We start from the raw sequence: 16,618 nt of genomic DNA on the forward strand, positions 1-16,618 counted from the left end.
GAGAGAGGAAACGTCCGGGACACCTGCTGCTGCCTCGTCCAGGCGATTCCAGATTCAAATCTGCTGCCTGCATCAGCCCCTTAACCTCACCAGGGCCACCACTGTGCTCACTGCCCAGCCAGTTTCCTCCTGCATTTCACTAGCAATTGATCTTGCTTGTCCTTGTGCTTCTCTGGGCTCATGCAGAATTTTGTCTGGGCTCTGCTCGCCTTCAGCCCTGGGGTGCACCTGGACATCCTGCACGCCCTGTCTTTTGAAGTGCTGAACTGATTCAATTGAACGATTAATGGAACCAGGAGCTCAGAGGGAGTGAGATGGATGAGAACAGGACATTCAGGACTGGCTGTGAGAAACGCTGCTCTAGCACAGGCATTACCAACCGTGGCCCTGAAAAAGGAGCCTGCCAGACCAGTTAAACCACAACACCATTTAAGTCTTGATTACTGAAGAAAAGATTTGAAGCTATGTAAATGCCTTTACTGTATATACTGTACACGGGCACTTTCCATCGCCATTATCACAAAGATCACTTCCTTATACTATGCTTACAGTGACAAAAGAATCATTGAGAAGTGTAATCAACAGCTTTAGGCTTTTACCAAAGCCCTGCAGTTTTAACAACACACCTGCAACATTCATACCCAAGAAAATAATTCCTGTAGCTTTGTTTAACTGCTAACTCAATCCTTTACAGAGGTGTTCCCAGCCTTAAGACAGCATTACTCGCTGTCCGGTACCAGTATAACCCTACTCCTCCTGGGTGAGACTGAATCCGTTTCCCCAGATATGTATAAGTCAGGAACCATAACGTCACTACATTCTTCAGGACTGTACAAGGCTACCCTAGTCTGTGGCAGAAAATGATTAAATTTTTTCCCCATAACAGAAGTAAAAAAAAACAACCTTTCCCAGGGTTCTGAAGATGTCAACCGTATCTCATGGATTTGGGCAGTGAGCTCTACAGACATGGAGCTGCACGAGAGAAGGCTCCAAGGTCCATTCTGTGGAGCCCGGCTGATGAAGAAGGCCAGAATTATAAGATCATAAGCTGGATAATACTCATGCAGTTGATTCTTAACCATCTTGTATGTGCAAAGGAGAATACACATACATAGGAACATACATACATAGGAAGAGAAGAGAGAAAACAACGTTTCAGCTGTGAAGCCTTCTTCGGGTGTGACAGGCTTCACAGCCGAAACATTGCATTTTCTCTCTTGCCTTTCCAGCATGGAATTAATCTATTACTTGTTCCTTTGCAGACTACGCATGCTGACGCAGCTCCCCACCTGATACACATACATATGCAAACTACTTTTTACTTATCACACAAATCTGAATCCCAGACATACTAAATCCTGTAACTTACAAGACTTAAAGCCCAAAACTGCACAGGTGGGAAGAGAGGCACCCCTAACATTCACAACGTGCTTCGAATGATAACACAGGGTGAAAACATTAGGAAATCTAATTTCTTCCAAGGGTTTAATTTCGCAACACTAAGGTTAGAAGCTTAGTGAAGCTAGGGCTTAGAGCCTGTGAACATAGCCTCAGTCTTGTCACAGTTTAGCTTAGAGTTCTGTTGCGTTGGAACACAACTACAGAAACCGCAGAAACATTGTCTAATTTGGTCTGCAAACAGCTCGCCGTGTCATCAGCATAACGGCAAAACCCAAGTCCATGATGGAGGACAATCTGAGCAAAAGGCAACATAGATACTAATAGAAAGGTCCCAGCACTCAACCCTGTGGAACACCCTCAATAGATATAGATCTATAGATATAGATCAGATACCAAACCAGCAAAGAAAAGTCCTTATGATCTCTATATGATTTTCCATGCAGACAAGCAGTGGCTAAGATACACACCCTTAAGTTACTGGGGAAGCCTGGCCAGATTTTGTTTAACACAAATGTTACAGTAGCTAACGAACTCATATTCCATAGAGTCCTTGATGTGTGTAGTAAGAAATGGATAAAAAGAAAAAATAGCTTCCAGGTGAAGGAATAGAGCATAGGACATAGGTCGTTGGTTTTATTTCAGTCACCAACTCACTCACACAAGCAGCAGTAAAAGGAGAGAAGAGTCAGAGTCAGAAGAATCTGAAGAGCAGTGGTTCCCAATACTGGTCCTGGTGAACCCCACACCTGTGGGCTTTTGTTCCAACTGAGCCCTCGGTTACACAATTAAACCCTTCATTGACTTACTAAGAATAAGATCAATCTGAACTGTTTGTTCCCAGCTCTTAAACATGCTGGAGCTTTAACCGCTGTGTTTTGTGAAGTGAAATAAAATCCCAAAACCTGTGACGAGAAACAAAATGCAAACATTCGACTGACGCAACTTCAGAACTCAAGTAAGGCCTCAGTGAAGTAATGAGGGCTGCAGAATGAAAAGCAGCAGGTGTGTGGGACTGGGAGCCCCTGCTGCAAAGGGTGTGACTGTCACGAGGTGAGGTCAGTACACCTGGCTAGTAGAATCATGTATTATGTCATAAAGGAACTGTATGAATAAACTGTGCAATAGAAGGAGAGAAAGCAGACCTATTGGCTCGATTAAGTTTTCTACTGGTGGTGGGAAAACAAGGGACTATAGAACTACTGTATCTGCTATCAGTAAGAGTGAAATAGAAGATCTTTGATCGCTTACCTCTGGCACTGAAATACTGGGGATTTCTGAAAAAAAGAAAAAAGAAGGAATTACATTTTTGCACGGAACAGGCAAAAGTGTGTGCGTGAATTTACTTGAGGCAGTGTGCTGCCGGTAAGCATGAAATTTCTCAATGAAATACTGACGATCCGACTGACTGCCCAGTGGCAAGGATGTCCATCTCAGCACGAAGCCCTCCTAATCCACTCAGCTGGAAAATGTTGACATATCCAGCTCGGTCACGTAATTGCTAAAAAGCTGGAGGAATTGGTGAATTCGCCATGTTACGAGTTTGCTACACAGAGTAATACAAATGTGGGTGTGAGAGGAGCTTCCCCTGCTTTACCGCCAGTGAAACCAGTGCAGTTTCTGTGAAGAGAGAGGAGGGACAGGTGAAGAACACTGTTTAATTTAACGGTGCAAGGATACGACTGGAGAAGAGACATTTTTCTCTCCAGGATTTAATGCTAGGCCAGAGGGTTTTCAACACAGGAGCCGTGTGTGTGCGTGCACGTGCGGGAGTACACTGAAGGGGGGCTCGGAAGGGGAGCGTGACAACGAGGCCAGGCCTCCAGGATTTAAGCACTGTCGTGTTGCTAGCTCATTAAATGCCTTCACCACGAAAATGATTTAACACAAACATTCCCTGTAGTCGACTCTGACTAATTAGAAAACAACTCTTCCCCAAGAAATGAAGGAGAGGTTGGTGTTGGGGGGGGGGGGGGGTGGGTGAGGGATTGGGGGGCGACTGCACTGACCTACTTCAACTAAAATTAGATTGAGCAAATCCAGAACCCCCAGGGCTGTGACTGCTGCTCTCTGCCAGCTTAAACATCAGGTTTTACTGCTTCTTCCAGCCAGCCAGCCTCTGCCAAATCACAGCACACAAGACTCCGGGCGCAGGGCGATACGTAAATATTGAAAGTGCCTGCCCTTTACATCAAGAATCCCTAACATTTGCAGAGCCTGTTACTGAACGTGCCGACAGATTTGAACAAAGACTTGTTCTGTTTATAACACAGAAGACATTAGGCCAGCACTTCAGCCTGGGAAGGCAGACACTGCTTAAAGGGGGCAGTTCTGCAACTCAGAAACTGGTGTAATGGGTTGATAGTCCATTATGAATCCCATCGGAACTTTTAAGATTTGAAAGCAAACTTTCAACTCGCCCCCACTAGAAAACTGAAATCAAAGAGCCTGTGATTGAGAACCAGGAGAGACAGGTTTCCACCAGGGCTGAGAACCACTGCCCTAACACACAGCACCATCAGAGCGACTGCCATGAATTTAAGAAAAACAATCTTCAAAAGTTGGAATATCCACTTGTTTTTTTCTCCTCTGGACGCAGTAAAGTCATAAAGTCATACGCTACAGACTAACGCATGCAGCACCTACACACACTTGAAAAACATGAAAACATTTTGCTTTGCATGTCTACCAAGTCAACAAGGAGGAAAGAGGCTTCCTGTTTTGTCACACAAGTCGTACCTAATAATCTCTGAATCTTGCGTGTCTGTGAGGTTCTGTGACAAGACGCTTAATAACACGTCAGCTGCTTAAATACCAGAGCAAAATGCTTCAAACTTAATTATCATGAACACAAGAGCAATACATTTAACTGTATAATCCATTACACTCTTTATTACAGTGGTTCTGACTAGTATTTAAGAGAGAGTTCCCTTTTCCGACTTCCCTTAAAACTTTTACTTCTTTTATAATTGGATTGGATTCTCCATCTTAAACAGCCTTACTGCAAAATCAGTCAACTCCCGATGACCGCAACGTCATGCACAGCGACAGAAACATTTATATTTTTTGTTGGGCGGAGAGGTGGCGCTGTGGCTCAGGATCTGTGCCTGTGACCGGAAGGTTGCCGGTTCAAATCCCACAGCCGGCAGAGGAATCCTACTCCGTTGGGCCCCTGAGCAAGGCCCTTAACCCCAGCTGCTCCAGGGGCGCTGTACAATGGCTGACCCTGCGCTCTGACCCCAAGCTTCTCTCCCCGTCTGTGTGTCTCATGGAGAGCAAGCTGAGGTCTGTGAAAAGACGAATTCCTAATGCAAGAAATTGTATAGGGCCGATAAAGCAACATTAAACAAGACGGTTTTACAATAAAATGCCAAGGAAAAAGAGCAAACCCACAAAATAAAAAGTTAAAAGACTTTCCCAGAGGCTCATCAACCCATTGGGTTTTCGCATTCCTCAGGCAGAAAGCACCAGCAAGGCCGATGAACAGAACGGGCACTCAGATCATCTTGGGCCGCGCTTATGAATATTATCAATTAATCTGGATGTGACCTTTCCCCCCCAGGCAGGATGTTTTTCCATATCGTACAAAGCACGCATTGGGAGAACAAGCGTGCATGCTCCCAGCCTCTCGCGATCAATTGCCTCAGCTGATCCACTGGCGGTCGGCATCCCGGCAGATCCACTCGCTTCATTTCTTCTGTGAAACCGAAGGAGCGGCTTGGCTCTGGAGGCCAGATCCTCAGGAGGGTTGAAATTTAGTGTCCTCCCCTCCACTGGAGCAGTATAAATTTCTTTTATTGCAACGATTATAACTGCATACAGGGGACGCCGGAGCTTAACAGTTTAACAATGTCAGATTTAAGGGAGTAAATTACTTTGTGAAGAGCTCGCTGCTGTTTCGCTGCCTCCTACCGCCTCGATGTTGGACCTATAATCCTTAGCAGAACTGAGCCACGCTGAGCTTGTATTAGAAACAGAAAAGCCCTGTTTTGGGCTTTGCTTGTGAGAGAATTGCCCCATGAGTGTTTTACCACATAGGAAGGAAGGCCAAAGTGGCCTTATAGCATCCACAGAGCTAAGGGAAATATACACTCACTGCAGCTCAGTAGAAAACTATCCCCCCCCCCCACGATTTCAGGAACAGGTACAATTACTGGCGTGCATTTTCCTTTAAACCTGATTTTTTTTCCTGTCTCTCCCATTACAGGGAAAGGAAATATTACATCCATCATGACAAATCTACATAACAGACGAGGCTCTTGCTCAGTAAAAAAAAAAAGGTGAGCGTATTGAAATCTCATTTTCACCAAAACATTTGCGTTGCCCTCTCTTGTCCAGACACTTCGCTTTGCGTTACAACTTTCAAAATAAAGCGCAATATTGGTTTGTATTGGAATTTCATCTTATGTACAGAAAATCATCACAAACCCAGGGGCAACATGCGGGGAGGGTGGGGGGGCATTTTTACAGAATCGCCAAGGGGATTCTCATCTTGTCGCACAAAGAGCCTGCTTCCTGCGCCAGCACTACAAACAGAGGTTACCAGCACAGTGACACACATCTGTGCGGAGAGCTGCTCTCTCCAGGTTCAGGGGTATGAACAACATTCCTGTGCCCAGGGCAGGACGGCTACACCAGTACCCATCAGGTTATGCTGCTGTGATCCCATGTGCAGGTTCACCACCAACAAGAAAAAAGCAAGTATTACAAAAACAGTCAACTTGTCTGTCCATCTACAGTGTTGAAATTTTATTTCACAGACAATTTGAAACTCATAAGGAAGAGCATTAATCAGATTCGTGTAGTAAATACCACTAATCCCTTCTTCAGAAGCAGCAAAAAATAGCACAGAACAATACATTCATTAGGACAAGCACAGAGCTGGTGACAGCTCTCGCAAATCGCTTGTTATGGCTTCCGGCAAGTCAGCCACAAAACCACCGCCGCCTTCATACACAAAATAAAAAAACAAAGCAGCCATTCTTTCACTCATATGGTGCTCTTCATCACAGACAAACACACCACACAGAAAGGCAATCTATTTTTCTCCAACTCCAAAAAAAAGCTCTTTTTTTTCCCCTCTCCTACCAAGACAGATATGAATGAAAGTGTCTGAATTCTTCAGGTTAAAGAGGTCCACTAGCTGTTCTGCTGGTATGGGAGGGGGCACACTCTACACACCTGGGAGAGGCCAGTCCAGTCCTGAAGAGCCGCTGGCCACCTAGTCACCTGGAAATCGTCAACTGGTAAAGACGCAGAACGCGTGCTGCGTTCTGATCAACGCAGGAATGAAACCGGTCTTAGTTACAAGGAAACCGGGAGTGTCACCCAACTGAACAACTCGACCGCTTCAGTGGTCAAACGGAAATCGCTCCGCACGTTTAGAAAAAGGTGATTCAAGGACAATCCGTAGAGCCGTCTGCACTGTGGCTCCTGGGACCAGGTGAACCCAACTCTGTAACACGCAAAATTAACTGTTCTGATTCTGCTACAGTGGGGTGGGTGGGGGGCTAACGATTTCAGTATTTTATAGATGTTTCCAAGAAACTTTTAAGAACATGACTGAGTTATAACTTGTCCCAGCAGACTTAAAGTACCAAGGCACCTCACACCCTCAGAGACTGGACTGTAGACTGCTTATGAATGTTAAAATGATGTCGTCCCTCAGGTGCTCCAGCACAGAACTACTGTGGCCTTGGCTGGAGAGTTGCAGCCTCTGGACTCCACACGGATGGGTTTTTCCGCGGGAGAAGAGCTCCTTCTCCACCTCTCAGCTGTCTGCAGCCGCCACAGGACTGGAAACCGCAGCCAGCAGCAAAAGCCAGCCTGTTCTGCGAGCCATCTGGGTCACTCCAAGGAAGCGCCGCGAAAAAGTACACAAGAATGTAGAACCCTGTTATTTCTTTCAATCCGTACATCCTTGAAAAGGCATCTGTAACTTCTGAGGCTGCAGAAGTGAGCTCTAATCAGGTTCGCGATCTAGATCGTTAGAGTGTAGGCTCACAGGAGGCTGCGAGGAGAAATGTGTTGGTTCCTCAGAGTTAAAGCGTTTCCGTTTGGGATTTTTTTGTGTGCGATTGCGTCACTACCTCGGAGACAATCGGCTCCAGCCTCTACAAAGCAGCGCTTCTGCAGGTGAACGCGACGCAGGAAGAAATACTGCGCCGCCGCCACAGCACCCTGCAAACCACACGTTGCCAACGTTCGCAGCTCGGCAACTGGCGTCGGCTTCGTCTGGAACAGCAGGGGGAGGCTGGGGAGGCACCAGACCACCTCCTCCCGGCTCCTCGAGGACAAGTCTGCCCACAACAAAGGCCGCGCCACCTCCTGAGGAGACTACCAACATGCACCTTCGGTCTGTCCACTGGCTGCGTTTTGAGCTCCCCAGCCCCTGGGAGTCTGCAAGCAGGGGCCTTGACGTGCAAGAACACCACAGCAATGGGACAGTGAAGCACAACCCACAGGTCTTGGGTCCCCCGGTAACCCCACCCACACTCATTCACAACTACAGCAGCCGAGTGACCTACTTGAAGGTTCACCGACGAGAGAAAGAAAAAAGAGTGCTCAACACCGACAGAGACCTGACTGTCTAGATTAAAATATAGGCTCACGGGAGGCAGACCGGAGTCCATGAATGTGTACTGTAAAGCAGTGGGTTTGCAGACAGATCTGCTCGGTACAAGGGAATTCTAGTTTCAACGAATCAGCCACAAAACCAAGATTGTTTGAATGCAACCAGGTCTCAGCTAACTTAAGGCTCATTCTGACATTGACTGCCTTTTAAAAACCAAAGATTTAAGTCATGATCGTAACCCCCTTTTACTGTAACTGGCCCCAGGTGGAATTTATTACAGCGTTTTACAACATAGGGGATTCCCTCCGTCTGCCTAGGAAAACCCCAAACCATCTCATTAATGCTCCTCTATAATTCAGATCCATCGTAGCCCCGCGCGGCGTAGGCGGGACTTTTGAAGTAAAAAGCGTGGCTGTGTTGATAGATGGCTCCTATAAAACTCTTGCAGATCTCACGTCGGATAAGCTAATATCTTGCAAGTAATCCTCTGTTATTACTCTTCTCAAATCTTGCTTTACACAAAGCTCAGGGGGCAAAAAAGTGGAGGAATACATGTGCCAGTGCATCTCCGGTGACACACGATGCAGACCCCCCCCATATTTAAATAAGCAGTGATGGGATCAAGGTCTCCTTTCCTCTTTTCTACCTCTTCGCTCTCTGCTGCATCCAGGAGGGCGGTCGAGGGATACTCACTCCGCCCTGACCGCACAGGACCTCAAGCTCAAGAGCTAGGCCTTCCGATGCATTCCGGAGCAGGACTGTGCTTGCAAACACCACTTCCTCTCCCGCTCCAGGGCTGTCTGAGCCACTCCGGAGGGGAACCCAGCCCGAGCCCCGACCTAAACTCCAGCCGTGACCCTAGCCCTAACTCCACCCCCTGCTCCAGCCCCAGTGCCAAGTCTAACCCCAGGAGGAGACAAACACCGGACCAGCACTCACCTTCCTCTGACCACCCGGAAGTTGCGGAGCAGGGTTTCCCGCGTGTCCTGGCTGTACTTGCCGAGGGTCTCGTCCTGCAGGACTTTGCCGACGTAGAACTCGCAGTCTAAGAGGACAGGAGAGCAGGGGTGCAGAACATTAATCGCCAGCATCTTCCTCACCACTGTCACGGCTATCGTGTACTCACAGGCCAAGGAATCTTGACCTCTGCCCCCCCAGTTTCTCCCAGTGACCGACACAAACCAATCATACTGCTCAGCACAGCACACTGGGTTACAGGATAAAGATGAACCATCCAGGGAGTCCTTCTCTGGGTTATTAGACACTGCCAGGCAAAAAGGACTCAACCTGTTTGGCCTTGATCAGGGAGGACTAAGGGACCCGATTCAAGTCTTTAAAACACATCGCAGGAAAGGACAAAGTTCTGAATGGGCTTCAGGATCAACAGTGAAACACCAGCCACAGGACGAGAGGAAATGGCACAGATTAAAATGGAGAACTGGAGCCATTTCTTTGCGCAAAGGGTGTGTGGAACAAGCTGCCAGGCTGTGCTGTTGGAGCCGATCCCCTGAGCTTCCTTCAAGGAAACCCTGGCTGAACGACTACTAATGAGCTTTGCGGACTGAAAGGCCTCATTGTTTGCACCCTTACTTTAAATCTTAATTACACTTCGGGAAGCAGTGAATAATCGAGCTCCTGACACTGTCTTACAATATTAACACCTAGGCTCCAGCTGTGTAGATTCAAATGGACATCAGTTGATAATGCGCAGTTTGCACAGCCCCTGCTGCAGAGCTCCCCCCCCTCTCTCTCTCTCGTGATTAGCAAGACAGGCACCGAGCGGGCAGGCTTTGCCACGCTCAGGCTGTCAGGAGGCAGAGCCGGCACTGATGCACGCGATACACCGATACGTGACACACAATTAATCTCCATTCAGATCCAGCTGCAAGTGTCAGGAGTGTAGAGAGCGAGCGGGAGAAATCCGCTCCCACCACGAGATCCGAGGAGTTCGGCGGCTTTCATTCCCGACAGTCGGATAAGCGGGAATCATGCGCGTTAAAAGGGGGCTGGCAGGCAGGGAAATGAGCTGTTTACAGGAGTGTCAGCCTCGCGGGCGCGATGAAACGCCGCACACAGGGGATGCCGCAGAGCTCCCTCGCCAACACAGAGAAAGGGAAACGGAGATGAAGGTGGCATTCTCGCTCACGTTAGACGGACCTAATGAAGTGACAGGCCCCTGACAGCTCCAACCTACACTGCTCTTGCCACACTGCAGGACAGGAGGCACCGTGTAGACTTGAAAATCCTCATGCTCACCTATAAGGCTCTGCCTGGCTCGGCACCTCAGTACCTGTCTGAACTATTATCGCCCTGCTCCCCACCTCGCAACCTCCGCTCTTCTAACTCTGGTCTCCTTACTGTCCCCCAAGCCCGTCTACATTGTATGGGTGACAGGGCCTTCTCCTGTTCTGCCCCCAAGCTCTGGAACTCTCTGCCCAAGGATATCAGAGAGTCACCTTCTCTAAACTCCTTCAAATCCAGACTCAAAACCCTCTTCTTCAGAAAAGCCTTTACTGAACTGGTTCCATTCTTCACCCCTCTGCTCTTCTTAGTACCACCATCCACGGTCTCCTCTGTATATTGTAATTGTGTCTTATCTTGTGTATTCTTCTTCTTTATTGTTGTTGTCATTCTGTAAAGCGCTTTGAGAAGCCACCTTTAAAGGCGCTATATAAAATAAAGTTTTTTTATTATCATCATCATCATTATTATTATTATTGCTGGCACTCCAAGGGGGCGGGAAAGCCCATGTTGCTCAAATCAGCAATCAAATTGTCCACTAAGCTCAGGTGTTGAACCCCTCAGGTTCTGGAAGGCAGAACAGTCAGTTTCGCTGCCCCACGTCTCTGAATTACTTCATTAAGCAAATGACCTTCCTGCTGCAGCCTTTAGAAACCAGTGCTTTAAGATAGGAATGGACAACTTCGGTCTTCAAGGGCCAGGGGTCTTCAGGATTTACAAGTACGTCCCAATCAGCAACTTATCAAAACGTAAAACAACCGGGGGTTGTGACTTATACTCATAATGAGTTCATTTACGATCAGAGACACAAAGAAAAGCTGAGTGCCCTGCTAAGTTAAGAGCTTCAGTGCAGCAGAAATGTATGCTCATTCCCAAACAATTAGCGCTTCGACAATTTTCATTTTAAAGTTTTAAAGTTAAAAGCGCAGATTAGTAAAATTATAAAGCAGGTTTTTAAAAAATCAGCTGGGATCCCAAACTTTTTCGATCGACTCCACTTTCTAACCCCCCTCCCCCTCACCAATGCAGACTTTATGGCCTCAAACTGAACAACCCGGTGAGTCTTCACACGCATCTCTCCTACCCAGCAAGCAGCACATATTCGACAACAGAGAAGAATTTCTCAGGTGCATCCTCTGTGCTGGGGCTTTCCAGAGTAAGTGAGGAGTGAACCACGTTCTTCCTGCACGACAAATTTAACAAAAATAATTTTGCTAGGAAGCATCAAGTCAAATCCAGAGATGGTTAGTTTACATTTACATTCACGAGCTGCGATGTCTCTACAGCCCTGCCCGTCAGAAAAAGCTGTGTAAACGTAAAAACCTCAGTGTGATCTTTTACACATACAGCTGATGCTCGCCATTCAAATCCCCTCTCACTCTGTAGACCACCTACTTTGTATCCTTTGCCAAAAAAAAAAAGACTTTCCTCCCCATCTCCTTGTTCTTGCCCAAGCTGGCCACATCTTCATGCCCACCACTGGGTAATCAAACACAGCTTTATTGCATTCGTGGGACTGTAGCATCTTGAAAGATCGCTAAGCAACCCTCATACAGGAGGGGGACCCAGTTTGTCTGCCACCACAATGCAGCCCCACCAGCAGCCCCCACAGTACACTAGAGCAAGGGGAGGAGTGCAAAACTGTTGCACCAGTTGCATTAAGACGGAACTCTAAGGAGGTCAGATTGCACAGCGGTGGAAATCAGCCAGGACTACATTAACACCTCCATATTCTGGCATGAGGTTGCAACACTAAGTAATTAGGCCTGGAATTAAAACTCTCATACAAATGATATCTAGTGGAACGAGGCCTTTTACAGTAGACAAAATCTTGAAAGCCAATTAAAAACATTACAAAATTACACCGCATGTACACATGCAAACGTCAGAGTTTGTTTTGTGTTTTTTTTTTTTGCAGTATGTATCTGAGATGGTGTTATCCATGCCCGTTGACCTATGCAAATACTTGTCAAAGGACTGATACACATTGTTCCGGAAATGCAAATCATCGCCTGCAATCCAAAATTCACAGATGCTCCTTTTAATTCCAGACCGGTTTCAATCCTCACCCATTTAAAGGCATTTTTGCAAATGACAATTTGGGAAAATTCCAGTACACACACACACACACACGAGTACTCAGGTGTTTTTTTTTTCCTCTCTCTCTCATTCTTATGCCGTAACAGTATTTAAGCGTGATTTTAAAATACAAAGGGGGGAAAAAAAACACGATTCGGAGAGAAATTCACAAGAACAGCCCATATAAGCACCAAGTCAAGCAGATGGGTTAAATGGTACCCGAGCCGCGCCCTGACTACATCAGCCGCCATCGGTCTCTTTGTGACGCACTTGAAAACTCCCGAACAGCCGAAAGTCAACTTGCTTCCAACTTTCGGATTCCGAAAGAACAAACTTCAGGGGTCTGTAAAAGTACAGATTCACGACTCGAGTGAGCGCCGTTCGTCTGTCCTAGGCCGCTAGGTGCACCCCTAACAGTGAATGGGTTCTCATCCCGATGCTAACGATGCTTTCCTGGCCTAATTCGGCGCGCTGAGGCTACCACACCACCAGCGTCGCCAGTACGATCAACCCAGCGACGCCACAACGCAATTCTTTCAAAGAGTGAGCCTAGACTGGCACCGTCAGCAGTGAGCAGGTTAAATGAGCTGCCCTTAGTCATTCTCTGTTGCTGTTAGTTTTTCTTATTTATCGACGAGTCCAGCGGGACAGAGCTGAGACCTCCAGGGGCGTGCGTTTCCCAAGCCGCTCATGTGAAATTCTCAGGGATATCTACAGGTTACATTTAAACTTTTTTAAAAAACAAAAAAAAAAGGCCAGTGAACGAAAGCTGAAAGTTACCTTCGAGAAGTCTTTTAATGTCTGCGGGGACGACGTCCATGCTTGCGCGTCCTTGCCCCACCTGATGCGGAAAGGTGTTGCGGTCTAGGTCGAGCAGGCAGGCGAGCGCTCGCACTCGGCGACGGGGAGACGAGCCTGACCTCCACCTCTCCACCTCCGCCGGTGAGCGCGCCCGGGGCGGGGGCGCGGGGGCGCGGGCGCGCACACGCGCAGGCACCTGCCAGCCCCGCAAAACTGAAATTGAAAGCGGGCGCGCGTGGGTCGAGTTTAGTCAGGAAAAAAAAAAACCTCCCTCGCGCTTCAGCTCCGTGCAACCACTTTAAGATACAGCTGTTGAGATGTTAAAATGTGAACTTGAAAAGCGTGCATTTTACTATACTGCTTTGCGCGCCGATTAATTCATAAACACAGTTACATACGTCTCCCAGAGATAGAGCTGCTACACCTCCTCCTAGCAGACATTAAATCATAGGTTTTGATTCTGGGGGAGGATGACGGGACGGGGGGTGCGTTGCGTCACTCTTTTACATATTTCTTCTCTGAAAGGGTCGTTTGAGAGACAACTGTTAACGCTCGAGTGCTTCCTGATGAAAGACTACGAGACGTGATTTCCAGATTTGGGGGAAAAAAAAAAACCAAAACAAAACAATCTTTTCTTTCCCCAGCAGAGCGCGAAGTCCGGGGGCCTGTCGCGGCGTGCTGACAGACTCCTGGCTTTATCGGCGCCTCCGAATTCATTCCCGGGCGCGCACGAGTTTGAATCCTTGAATGTGCAGCCCCCACCTGGGTGATGCGCCAGTCCGCTCCCCCCACACCCGCTCTCAGTGGGGAGGAGAGCAGAGGGATGAAGCCCGTTCAGAGACGGGGGTTCGAATCATCAGAACTTGAGGGATGAATACAGACCATGCTGAAAGGTGAAGATGACGACGAAAATGATGTGTTAACATGAACATGTCATCTTTTCTCACAAGCCACTTCCTAGGAAGTGTTTACCATGAAATATTTATGTTTTTTACCTGCACTTATTGCCATTAAAGTTATTAGTTTTGGATTTTGTAATAGTCTTTTCGTACATGCCCTTTGCAACTGCTACAGTGTTTGTTAATCCTTTTTTGGCATCATCTGCGAACCTGACCAGTGTGTTGCTCACACTAGAGTCCAGGTCAGTGATAGAAATTAGAAACCTCAGTGGTCCAAATACAGACCCCTGCGCTACTCTGCTAATCATATCACCCCTATTTGAGCATGTACCCTTTTGTACTCTGCATATTAACCAGTTCTCTATCCCAATACATAATCTTGAAGGCTTACCACCTTCTTTTTTTCTGAATAACTGCATCAGAAGACTTCCGGCAATCTTGAATATATACGCCATATATTTTGATCTGTTTGTATAAGGGGTTTGAGAACATGCGCTGTAGATTGCTAGTCTTAAAGGGATGTGTTGTTTTTTTTCCTCTCCTGAATGGCCAGAGACACGATGCGGTGTTGCAGCTACTGGTGTTTCTGTAACCTGAAAGGGGGGGGGGAGAAAAGTCGAGCCTTTTCCAGCCCCCAGATTGGAACCATAGTGGGATCGGTAGGATCGGTGCGATGGGCTCAGTGTCACCCAAGGGACAAGGTCCAGGTGTGTGTGCCCAGTGAATCCCTGCTGTGGTCCCACAGTTCCAGTCCTACAGGGCTCCTCACCTGTCTCTGACCCATCAAGACCAAGAGCAGCAGGCCCAGGCGCTGTATGGAGTGAGTAACTGATTCAGTTCCTTACTCACCTGAGGCGGAGAGACGTCCAGATCTGGAAAGGTTATAGACGCAGGAGGGCCTGAGCCAGCACCATCCAAGACATTTTATTTTAGGATTCATTGTCTTAAAGGTCCTCTTTATGAATTATTCATCTGCTCCCTAACTAGACAGGAGCTCCTCAGGGTTACCAGTCCTTGAGCTCTTTGGGAACCCCAACGAGCCCTGCACACCGTTCCCCCAAACTGTGAAGGGGGAGAGACCCCCTTGCTTGCTTGAGGGGGGGGGGGTGCTGTTTGTCCCCTGCACAGAAAACTGCTTTTGGTTTTACAATACTCTAAATACTAAATACTAAAAATACCTGTACATCAGTGGAAGTGAAGCCTAATAGGTAATTCTAATGACAGTACTTTAAATAAATTCTCTGTGATACAAAACGGAGGTATTTTCCAGTTCAGCTTGCATAGGAGCTACAACGGATTAACTTGAACGTTTTTTCTTTACAAATCTAACTAAGGTGGTGCTGCTCGCTTTGGGGCAAAATCTTAATCTCCTCCTCACTCAACGCTCAATCTATTACAGGCGAACTGTGCGGTCCTGTCACAGGCGGGAGCTTTTCCTTGTCAATTAGATGTTGTCATACACATGGTAACGACGGCAACGACAATAATGGCAATAGTAGCCTATAATGGCGTTGCCTTCCATTTTAATACCCGTAATTAAAAGTAATCCTAGCTGTATAAACCTCCTTCCTTCTTCAGACATGCTGCGGCACATCACACGCGGTAAAATGGGCGCAAGTGACTAATGAGTAATATCTCAGCTCTGGATATCGCTCACTTAAACACAGATTAGCTGCTGAAGGCGTATCTTTACGTCAACAGAATTATCGCGCTTTCAGCTCCTGTCTCAATTATTGTCTCAGCCCCTTGATAAAACAGTGTGTTTAACAAATGTAAGCTAACCTTTCGAGGCCTTGCTACAGCGAACGGTTGCCTCTCATCTTGACTCTCTCCCGGGGCTGGACGAGGCGTGCCGGGATACCCCGCAGGCCCGCAGGCCGTACCTGCACCCGACGGGCCGGGTCCCCGAGAGGTGAGCCGCGGTGATACTACACATGGCGACATGTTATCTGTGCTCCATCCATGCACGTATACCGTGTGCTTTCCAGCGTTTTAATGCATATTTAATGTGCTCAAACGTTGTCTGAGGCGTTTGTCAACGTGAAAGGCACCTTTTTGAAACACTGCTTTTTTATTATCGGTAATAAGTACCAGTAGCCGCAGTAATAAATGTGTCCGATCTGAAATCGGCGGCACGGTTTATTTTAGTGCGAAAAGCGGACTGTTTTCCGCCTCGGCGCGGATATAGCCCGGCCCCGCTACCCGAACCAGAATTCAGAATCGCTGTCAAAAGCACCGGAAGACGCGTGATTAAAACGCGAACGGGGTGGTTTAATTAACGCGACTTCATTTTCTATCGCGCTGCACGGCGCCCGAGTCCATCCTTTAAGGTAATGAAATCATTTGTTTTAAGCTCACGTTAAGCTGCTGGGTAATTAAATGAGACGCCGATGACTGGGCGCTAATGAAGTTTTAGCCCCACAGGTTACGGATTAAGCTCCACGCCAAAGCGGGGGGGGGAGCAGGTCTGCTGCTGCCCACGCCACGGATTACAGGAACTCACGCGTCACCCGGGTCGTGGGTCGTCTATAGACACGGCTGAGTGTTGCTGCGCTTTCAGGACGCGGAAGCCAGTTAGCTTGTGAAGAATATAGACGCATGTTAATGTAAGGTCTTCTGACTCCAC

The 16,618-nt window shown here is 47.5% G+C and overlaps 1 protein-coding gene across 2 annotated transcripts in view; it reads right to left on the minus strand.

Moving 5' to 3' along the window:
• The window catches only part of skap1 (src kinase associated phosphoprotein 1), a 162,783-nt gene extending 149,538 nt beyond the window's left edge, over nt 1-13,245 (minus strand). For both annotated transcript variants that reach the window (XM_088906258.1, XM_088906257.1), the window contains exons 1-3: nt 13,073-13,245; nt 8,912-9,017; nt 2,650-2,675 (exon numbers count right to left, since the gene is read on the minus strand). In XM_088906258.1, coding sequence (XP_088762384.1) covers nt 2,650-2,675; nt 8,912-9,017; nt 13,073-13,112 — 172 coding nt within the window. In that variant the 5' untranslated portion in view covers nt 13,113-13,245. The remainder of the gene's footprint in view (nt 1-2,649; nt 2,676-8,911; nt 9,018-13,072) is intronic.
• Nucleotides 13,246-16,618: the final 3,373 nt, after the last annotated feature.

The sequence above is a fragment of the Atractosteus spatula genome, chromosome 26 (genome assembly GCF_055471065.1).
Source record: "Atractosteus spatula isolate fAtrSpa1 chromosome 26, fAtrSpa1.hap1, whole genome shotgun sequence".
NCBI classification, from domain to species: Eukaryota; Metazoa; Chordata; class Actinopteri; order Semionotiformes; family Lepisosteidae; genus Atractosteus; species Atractosteus spatula.